The sequence below is a fragment of the Hippocampus zosterae genome, chromosome 9 (assembly GCF_025434085.1).
Source record: "Hippocampus zosterae strain Florida chromosome 9, ASM2543408v3, whole genome shotgun sequence".
NCBI lineage: Eukaryota > Metazoa > Chordata > Actinopteri > Syngnathiformes > Syngnathidae > Hippocampus > Hippocampus zosterae.
Genome location: NC_067459.1, coordinates 24,366,594 through 24,377,088, shown reverse-complemented (window position 1 = coordinate 24,377,088; position 10,495 = coordinate 24,366,594). Strand labels below are relative to the sequence as shown.

Sequence of the window (10,495 nt, the reverse complement as noted above, 5' to 3'; positions counted from 1 at the left end):
GAATTGATCCCCGAGTTGAGCTGATCGCTGCTAAAATGGTCGACCCGATCCGCTGACGCAGCCCAGCCAACATGAGATCTTTGACGTCTACAACCGTCAATGGCACTGAGCGAGTTAAGCTCCGAAGAGCCACACCGTTGCTACTTGTGATTCAAGTGGGAGTGGACAGGAAGTCGATATCAAACAGGGACCGCATTGGAAAATCAAACTGGGAATGACATTTGACACACCTAAAGAAACGCCCTGATTGACCAAAAAGGAGGCGGGGCTAAATTCAACAAAATATTATCCTACCTGATGCGTCTTGAGGAAAAAAGGTAGCGTTCTCCGAGTGGCAGAACAGATCATCCAAGAAACGTCTTTTCTTGACCACACGGGATGTTGTCGGTCCTCTCGGGGAAACGCTCAACACATGGCCGCAAGTGACATGTCTGATCTTCTTTGTTTTTGTGGGGCCACATGTGATCGCATGAGATTTCTCCCCCGCAGGACTGGATTCTAGGGCGAACAGAGTCTCTACGTGAGTGGTGTTCTGTGTCGAGATTGTTGGAGCATCTCACCTCACATTACACACAATACAACGCAACGGTTACATGGCAGACTTTTTTTTTCTTTTCTTTTTTTCAATGATTACTTTTTGAATGATGGAGAAAAGTCCAAATCAAAATCACATTTTGGTTCATCATCCAGCCCAAAACGAAGGTGCCATTCAAAAGCGGATGCCTCACATGAACCCATTCAAACACAAAGTTTGTTCACAAAAAGGCTCCTCTTCTGATGCTTTGCCAGTAAATCTAAGAAATTGGCAACACCGGTAACAAATGGACCAAAAAAAAAAAAAGTCCAATAGCTTAATTGTCAAAAATAAAAAATCATCATCTGTAAATCTGTAATTTATCTTCTTTCTCTTTCAAAACCACTCATCCATCTTGTGACCTTTTAGATCAGGCATGTCCAAAGTCCGGCCCGGGGGCCAAATCCGGCCCGCGGTCGAATTTCATCCGGCCCTCGGCCCCTGTCATAAAATCAGTGCCGTCTGGCCCGCAGGTTGGGCGCAATGGAACACGTGTTGCATTGACTGAGGTCTCGTAGACTGGTGAGTGATGTTTCATTGAGTACTGCTTCCCTCTAGTGGCTAAATGAGTAATAGCATTCACTAAATGAGTAATAGAATTTAGACACTAGAGGGCATCACTCACGAGTTAACAAGACATCACTCCGTGTTTATATTTGTAAGCTTTTGTTAAATTGTTAATTATTATCATTTTATATTCATGCATTATATTCTTTTATGTTAGTTACCTTAATTATACTCTGTTTAATACGTCCTGAAATATTCTTAGGTTGCTTACATGTGATTGGAGAAGAAAAACAGGAAGGCGGGTCGTTACCGGAAGGGGGAGTGTTGGTTGGAGCGTTAGCGGGGAGCGGTTGAGGAGAGAAAAATAAAAGAGAAAGAGTTGTGTTCAAACGAAGTCGTCCTCTCCTTTTTGCCCATTCTAAACGTAGAGCAATCCATTTAAAACCTGCGAACCCTTCAACTTACATATTGACTGATATGTCATATTTCAAATGATCCTTGCAGTTGTGGATATGTGTATTGCTTGTTCATTTCCCCGTTGTTCGAGTCAAAGGTTTTGTGACTATTGAAAAGTCATGGTGATACATTTTATGTTTCAAATCAATCAATTTGCACTCAGGAGACTTCTGTTTAAGAAAAAGTCAAGTGAATAAGCAGTTGCATGTGATATACCTGTTTCAAATGAACCAAAAGAAATTCTTAAGATTGTTGAAATTAAAATAAAAATGGAAACGTGAAACAGACTGACTTACTAAAATTTGTTGAACAATATTGTTGTTCAATGTAAAGAATGTCAGCCAAGGTCGGCCCCCCGACATTTTACCACATAAAATATGGCCCCCCTAGCAAAAAGTTTGGACACCCCTGTTTTAGATGTTTTACACATGCTATAAAAAGCCCGTCCGTGACGCCAGCCTATTGTTGCTTCCAGGCTGGGATCACTTGCAGTCACACGATGCTTTAAGATCTCCACTGCCAGCCCCCCCCAAAAAAAAAAAATGGAGATGGCGAATTTAGTTTTGGACCAGGGACAGGCCGACTGTCAGCGGCCTGTGGTCTGCACTTTGATTTATTTATTTTTTTAACGCACCCAAAAACATTCTTCAGAAAAATGTGATGCATGTTTCCCACAGAAACGGTTGGGGGGGGGGGGGGGGGGGGATGTCGACAAATCTGAAATTAGCCAAAAGTTCATTATCTGGCCTGGAGCAAGGGGGGGATTGAAACATACTTCAGGGGGGAAACCAGCGCCCCCTGTGGCCTTAAGAGGGCCATTCAAATGAGCCGTTTGCTTCAAACACAAAAGCACAACATTTGTTCACACAAAACAAAATAATAAATGAGCAGTAGGAATGAACAACTCACTATATTGCTGCTGAAATAGTCCCTCTGTTGGGTGGACAAAGCCGTCCCCAATCGCTCAATTTCGTCGAAAGGCTCCTTTCCAGATCCAGTGCCATCTGTTGCCACCTGACGCATGGCCATGTGGTCTTTTGACAGCCAAAGAGTTGACAAACGACTCAGGCTTGACTGGATTCGCTCATTGTTTAGTTGTGGACGAGCAGTAACGTTTGCCATCTCCGCCGCCGCCGCTTGAAAAAAAAAAGGCCATGAAAAGCAACCAAAAAAAAAAAAAAACCCTAAAAACAGTGAGGCCTTCTTCCACATGCCAGTAGGCCAGTGGCCATTTTGTTTCTGACCTTTGACACCTGCAAGGGGGTGTAAAACCCAAAAGGCAGTAGCCATACACGGCCAGTGGGGGGCACACTAAACAAAAACGACCAGTTATTCAAGGCCAGCCAAAGTTTTGATGCCAAGTAAAAAAAAAAAACATTCTTATGTGCATATATATATATATATATATATATATATATATATATATATATATATATATCATCATAGGGCGGCCCGGTAGCCCAGTGGTTAGCACGTGGGCTTCACAGTGCAGAGGTACCGGGTTCGATTCCAGCTCCGGCCTCCCTGTGTGGAGTTTGCATGTTCTCCCCGGGCCTGCGTGGGTTTTCTCCGGGTGCTCCGGTTTCCTCCCACATTCCAAAAACATGCGTGGCAGGCTGATTGAACACTCTAAATCGTCCCTAGGTGTGATGGGATAGGCTCCAGCACCCCCCGCGACCCTAGTGAGGATCAAGCAGTTAGGAAGATGAATGAATGAATATATATATATATATATATATATTGTAATCAGGAGGGAATTTTATCTGTGGCTACAAGCAAAATGAACAGAATTTTGAATAAATGTCTCCCGGTAAAACTTTCCCAAACTTCTTCCGTTAAAACATGAAATCATGTTGTGAAACTCATCACATTAAAATATGACATTGAACTTTCTTTTTCCATTTTACTCGTCCAAGAGTACACAGAGATTTGCTGACAAAATGGTGACATTGGACCACTAAAAATTTAGTTGGACCACTAAAAGGTTTATGTATTTATTTATTTATTTATCGGCCTTCCGCAAATATTTACAGCCATGCTCTCACATGGCGTGTGAAATCGTCTCCATTTTTTTTTTTTTATGTGTGGGCGTCACTTGGGAAGAAGGAGAAGAAAGGAAAATAAATGACAGCTCTTCTTTTTTATTGCACAACAAAAGACGACAAAGAGCGTGTCTTGAGTCAGGAGTTTGCTTTGGTCCACCAACAAACAAAACGTGTCCACTTTCAAACCAAATTAAAGATAGGCTAAAATCAAATCCAAAAGGAAAGCCGCAAGCAAGTTTTTTTTTTTTTTTTTTTTTTTGGGCTGCTGCTGTTTCTTGTTTTAAATTCGGGACATTAGCCAATCGGGGAACCCCAAGCTTGTGGAGAATATCTTCACATGCCAGGCCTACCAAATCAAGTGTCCAGTGAATGTTGAGGAATACAAACAGGTTTCAAGACCAACAAGGTTGAGGGACACACACTGGAAATAGCAAAAAAAATTACATTATGGGAAGGGAGGGGACATCGGGGAACCTCTGAATTCGTTTTAAAAAGGGGGGGTGGGCAGTCTTTTTACAAGAAATGGTTTTCAAAAGAACGTGATTACATAAACACAAAGCAAGAATGAACAACTTTTTTTTGAACCTGAAAAAAAACAACATCTTGATTCGAAATAAATGTAGAATTTTACCAGATCAACAGTGTATTTTTTTTTTTCCAATGGAAAACTCAGTAAAATTATGAACATTTGCTTGATATTTTTGTCGGCAATAAATATTCATTTAAAAAATGTGACTTTACCAGTGTATTTAAAGAAGAAGGCTAACAATTTGAACGTTTTTGGGGGGGGGGTTGGCGGGTAAAATAAAACTTTTCATTCTAATAAACATGCGACGTGAAACAATTTGGGAGCAGAGTTGCATCAACGCAGTTATGAGTCTAAAGATGTATTCTTATGAGGGAAAGTGAAGAAAGGACAACAAGGGAATTTTTGTCCTCATTAAATTGGTGTTTTTCCTTGTAAAAAGGCAAGTTTATTCCTCTCATATGCCTTTATTTTGAAAGAAAAAAAAACATTTTTTTTATCATGGAAAAAAAAGGCCTTTATTGTTGCATGTTTTGTTCGTTTGTTTTTTAAATCCCGAACACTTCTGGCTCTGCATATGTACTGTATGTGGATGCAATTCATGTGATAAATATATCAATTGTGTGCGTGTATGTGTGAAGTGGGAACACACTTATTGTAAATCCAAGCACGCAGCAGCAAGTCACATTTGGAATCATGAAGAAAAAAAAACCTTAAAATTTAGTTGAGGTTTTTTGTTTTTTTTAGTGTTTTTGCGCAACACTTGCGCATCACCACGAGGGCTAACCTTGAGCATTTCTAGTCAAACACAAAATGATTGTTGTATTGCACAAGTGAAAGATATTAAGATGCGATAAGATATCCTTTATTTGTCCCACACTGGGGAAATTTACAGCCTCCAGCAGCAAGAATGTGGGTAGAAAGAAGAAAGAAGGGAAAAAAACAACAAACAATTAAGTTTCAACAGTTCAATTAAGTGCAATATAAATACAAAATGGATAAATCGCAGTGCTATTCCCAATTGTTTTTCCACATCATTTAATTATTATTATTATTATTGTTGTTATTTTTATTCAGCAGCCTGACAGCAGTCGGTAGGAACGAGCGTCGGTCTCTCTCCTTCTTGCAGCGCGGGTGTAACAGTCTCTGGCTGAAGGAGCTACAGGTGTCTGCAGGTGTGTAGGGGCCGATGAGCTCGGGGAGGTAAAGTGGCGCGAGATTATTCAGAAATTTGAAAACAAAGAGGAGGATCTTGAAAATAACTCTAAAATGAATGGGGAGCCAGTGAAGGGATGCCAGAGTAGGAGTTATATGCTCCCTCTTACGAGTAGCAGTCAAGAGGCGAGCAGCGGCATTCTGGACCAGCTGAAGGCGCTTAATGGAGGACTGACTGAGTCCAAAGTAGAGGGCATTGCAGTAATCCAGCCGGGATGTGGCCACCTCATTAGGTATTCAGGCCATAATTCAAATAAGATCCTTCTTATTCAAATAAGTTGCCTTATTTGGGCAATAAGATCCTGCTTATTTGAATTATTTCAAATAAGAAATTAATTTGCCCTCCATCATGTTAAATGTTCACTGCAGCTCATAAATGAGATTTTTTTGTTGTTTTTGTTTTATGACAGGCACTCCAATGCCATTTTGTGTTTTGCTGAATGTCGCCATCACACAAACAAACAAAAAAGGCGAAATACGTCTTTCTTTATTTCTTCTTTTACTTGGATTAATATGACAAAAGAATATTTGGCCAAAGCAAAAAGTGTAATAATAATCATAATAATCATAATAATAAATTATATGGCGCCACAACAGGTTGTGGCAAGGCAACAACTAAAAAGTGTTTTTTTTTTTTTGTCTTCTTCCCACACACGACAGCACGGACTTTGTGCAAAAATGATGGGTTTTTTTTCATGTCATTAAAAAAAAAACAATGTGACCCTGTTGGATGTTCACTACTTCCTGTCAACACACACACACACACACACACACACACACACAAAGTCAGCCAATGAGATGCAAGCAGAAGGCCAAAAGGAATAATAATTAAAATTAAAAAAAGCAATATACAGCACCACGTGTGTACATACATACAGTACGCGTGTTTACACTTTTGCAAAAGGTTTGCCTTTTTTTTTTTGCCCTGTACTCTATTTTCCACTCCCAAACTTTGCTTTTCGCCGTTTTGTGCTCTTTCTGAAACGGGCCTTAGCCTCCTCGCATATACAAATAGTGCATTGGCGCCATCTCATAGCATCTTGATGCCATGGAACTCAGTGAGAGCATTGTCATTTAGAAACAGAAAAGTAGTGCTTTGGTGCCATTTTGAGGCATCTTATAGGAAATGTTAATTTTTTCGGGATTCGCAGGAGCGCTCAGTATCAAGCAGGGTTACTGTACACTTTACATAACATGTACATATATACACTACTCACAATCAGCTGTTTGGCTTAAGGGGTGAAATTTCCAGAGCCACCTAAAATGCCCCCGAGATCTTTGCAGGTCAACCAAATTTAACAGTGTCAAATTTTCAATTTTGGGGGAGTACGTTTTGGACTTGCTGATCTGCGGGAAGGAGCCATTTTGATTAGAAGCTGCTACTTTTAGGGCTTTTAGTCAATTTCAAGGGACAGAAATTCAACCCCCAAAGCCAGTTTGACCTTGCAACATGGAATTTCGTAGCGTCAGAGTAGGCCCACAAAAAAATTCTCAAGCCATTCCAGAAAAAAAAAATTGTCATTGTGATTTGAAGTGCACGTTTCAAGGTCCCGTTGATCATTTCCAGTGACCTGCCAAAGCCTGTTTGACTGAACAAGCAACATCAAATTTGGCCGACAGGTCAGTCATGAGCAGACCCACAAAAAAGAAAAAAAAAAACAACATAAAAGGTGTCTGTCATTCTGATAAGAAGCAGGCATTTTAGGTGTTTTTTGGCCAACTGCAGGGGTCCCTTCAAAGCAATTCCTCCCCAGAGATTTTTGTTACAAAAATTGGATCCTGTTAAGTAAACAAATGGACAACATAACATTTTGAGGATTTTGAGGGTACAGTATTTTTTTTCTTCAAACTCATTTTTGTCGCGGGCCACATTGTAGTTACAGTTTCCCTTGGAGGGCCTTTGTGAATTTTGGGAAACAATATCAATGTTTAATCCCCTCCACATATCACATACACAGCGCACAACAAACTGATCAATACCTAGTTTTACAATCAGAAATCAAGAATAACGAACAATTTGACATTTTGGTTCAGACTTTAGCAAGCATCATGGAACTTGACATGCTTGATTTGCTTTCGCGGGCCAGGTAAAATGTTGTGGCGGGCCAGATCTGGCCCGCGGGCTTTGAGTTTGACACCTGTCTTGTAACTTTTCAAACCATAACTATATATTATATATATAGTAAAACAATTAACAGAAAGATAAACAGAGGCCCACTGCAGTTCCCTTTTAATGTGTACCCGCCACTCCACACACACACTCTGAACACATGTGTGTGATAGTTAAGCACGTTGGTGACAAGGGTTGGCCTCCATGTTCCTGTCAAATGAAAGTGTATACATGTGTCATTATACACTCATGTATTGCTGCTCCGCTAAAGTCCAAGTTGTTTTTGGAAGAAAAAAAAAATCAAGGGAATACTTAGCCTTCTTGTGTGAGTAACATTTGTTTTTGAATCATTTAAAATGTTGTCATGTCATGACGAGGTCAAAGTTATTTAAAAGAAAAATAGTGGAGGGGTGGGGGGGGGGGGGGGGTGTTTCCATACATACATCTTTTGATAAGATCATTTTATTTTTGTTGTTTTATTGAGATGGAATACATGTTTTAGTGTTTTGACAAAACCAGGCTTAAGTGTGCCAAAATGAAAATTTGGTGGATGGTTTATGGGGAGAGAGAGAGAGCAGACCTTAAGGAAAAAAAATGATGCATGTTTCAGGCAAATCAAAGCAAAAATCGCCGATTTATTTAGGATGATTTGAAGCACCCCTGTCAGGAGAAGTTTGTAAAATTTGGAAGAAAGTACGTTTTCAAAATCCGGAACACTTAAAATTATGAATGGAAAGAAAACACTCGTGGGATTCTTATGACGTAAATTGTATTTTATTTAATTTTTTTTTATTTTTTTATGACATACATTTTATGGACTCTATGCATGGCAGTTCATGACATATTTCCAGGGGAAAGCTGCGGATTGGTACAAACTTCCTGTTTCCATTTATTGCAAGCTACTGGGACGCCATCTGGAGGAAAAATACCCTCATTCTTAAAAAGTGTCTTGACGTGGGTGTTAATAGCTCGCAGCTGGTGCCAAACTAGTGACTTTTTCAACACGAAGGAATCCCTCTCTGTAGTGTGCCGGCGATTTGAAAATTGAAACCGTAACATTCGGCGAGGTTAAACGATTGCAACATCGAATCGATGAAGGTCGTCTGTCCGTCTTTCGCTTTGTTTTTTCCTTGCCTGGCTCGGCAACGGCGAGTCACAAAGCTGTCCTCTGTCTCCCTCCCTCCCTCCCTCTCTCCCCCCGCCATCCCCGTGGCACTCACAGCTATAGAGCGACCACTCCGTCACGAAGCTTTTTAGTAAATTTTAGAAATGTACTTTCAGTCCTCCGCGGTTGAGCGTCGTTTCAAAACAAGCTTATCTTTTATATGACGGGAGAAACAAAAAATAATTTCAGTCACTTTTTTGGGGGGGGATTCACCGTTTGCAGCCTTTGAGTCAGCGCGACATACGCCTGATTTTGTGAAAACACATCATATAGTGCGTGTTTATTTTTTTCTTTTGGGGGTAGTTTTTTTTTTTCCATTTTGGTACAGGAGGGGTTTTTTTTTCTTTTGAGTGTGGCTCTAACACTTGACAGTAAGAAAGTGACTGCGTGTGCATTTTTAAGAAGCATACATCTCCTTCATGATGCTCTCCGTCCCAAAAATTGGTTAAAAAAAAGAAAAATCTAAAAACAACATGTGCATCATGATTGTTCTCTGCTTTGCTTTTGTCGCAAGGGGTAGTTTTTCAACATTGAAAAGATGAAGTGGAAATGTGAAGTGTGCGCCCCGGGGAGCCCATCTGAATGTGGACACTTCACAGGAGCTTAGCACACAACAAAACCAGAGAAGAGGAAATGTCTCAGAGGGGCGCTTGGGGGGGGGGGTGGGGTCCTGCGATACAAACATGTGAAGTCATCATCCTTGTCAGAAGCAGAAGACGAAGAGGGATTCAAGTCAAACGACTGACAGACGGACAGACACGGCACAAACGTTACACTCAAGTGTTTCCTTGCTGCACCTTTACACGTCCTGCTCCTGTCTTCCGACTCTTTGTGGGTCCGGCGGTGCCCCTGCAGGCTGCCGATGGCAGTCCCCTTCCTGTGCGGACGCCAGCGAGGGCACCAAAAACGAAGGGTCCACTGTACTTTGGCTCCGCTTGGCCTCCTGCTGGCTCGGCCGCTGCTGCGACTCTTTGCAGCGCTCCGGCTCCCGTTCCAGCCCCTCTTGCAGCTCCTTGCGCCAGTCCAGGTCCTCAGAATGTTCCGACTCCTGACGGCATTCGGTTTCTGACTCCTGGCGTGGCTCCGGCTCCTTGTGCGAATCCGGTTCCTGACACCGGGGCGCCCGATCGGACTCGTCCCGCTCTCGCCGCCGCCTCCTCTTGGGGCTCCCCGGGGAGCCGTCATTAGAAGAGGGTAGCGCCATGATTCCACCATGCGGCAGAAACATGTGCGGGTAGAGGAGGCCGTGTGACATGCCGGGTATCAGGAAAGGGTTGAACGTCAGATGCCCGCCGGGATGCGGGTCAGATTTATTCTGGCCCCCGGGAGGCGCAGAAGCAGCCTCGGCCGGCGCGTCCGACGTGCCGCCGCCCGCCTCGCTAACGGTGGTGGTGACTTTAGGTGACGACGAAGCGGAGGAGGCAGTATGTAGAGGCATGACGCTGAAGAGGGCGTGCTGCTGGACGGCGGACCCGTGGGGTGGTGGCGGCATGCCGTGCAGCATCATGGGTAACATACTCAAGCCATTCTTGCTTGCGTCCTCTGCCGACGTCCCGCCGACGCCCGCCGGGAAAACGTGCGGGAAACCCGCCGCCATGATGGGGATGCCGGACATTCCGCCGCGCAGGTTCTGCATGGCCACCATGGAATCGACGCCGCCCATCAGGGTGCCGTTCATGAAGATGGGCGCCGGGAGGCCCGAGGCGTCCGACAAGAGGGGCTTGGGCATCTCGCTGCGAGGGCGGCGCCCGCGGCGGCGCGACGAAGGGTCTCTGTTGACTGGTTCCGTCAGGATGCGGGAGAACTTCCCCTCCGGGAGGAATCCCTACGGGGACACAAATTGGTCAGATGGGATCGGTAACGGGTGCCCGCAGGCTGGACCTGAACCGCGTTTGCC

At 43.2% G+C, this 10,495-nt stretch overlaps 1 protein-coding gene and 1 long non-coding RNA gene across 5 annotated transcripts in view; both read right to left on the bottom strand.

Moving 5' to 3' along the window:
• The window catches only part of LOC127607756 (uncharacterized), a 110,095-nt gene extending 107,384 nt beyond the window's left edge, over positions 1-2,711 (bottom strand). The window contains exons 1-2 of one of the 2 annotated variants that reach the window (XR_007964133.1): positions 2,447-2,711; positions 295-498 (exon numbers count right to left, since the gene is read on the bottom strand). This is a non-coding gene — a long non-coding RNA (uncharacterized LOC127607756). The remainder of the gene's footprint in view (positions 1-294; positions 499-2,446) is intronic. The other variant, XR_007964132.1, reaches the window with a different exon arrangement.
• Positions 2,712-5,791: 3,080 nt separating this feature from the next.
• The window catches only part of chd6 (chromodomain helicase DNA binding protein 6), a 38,008-nt gene continuing 33,304 nt past the window's right edge, over positions 5,792-10,495 (bottom strand). For all 3 annotated transcript variants that reach the window (XM_052076261.1, XM_052076263.1, XM_052076262.1), the window contains exons 48-49: positions 7,572-10,423; positions 5,792-7,461 (exon numbers count right to left, since the gene is read on the bottom strand). In XM_052076261.1, coding sequence (XP_051932221.1) covers positions 9,398-10,423 — 1,026 coding nt within the window. In that variant the 3' untranslated portion in view covers positions 5,792-7,461; positions 7,572-9,397. The remainder of the gene's footprint in view (positions 7,462-7,571; positions 10,424-10,495) is intronic.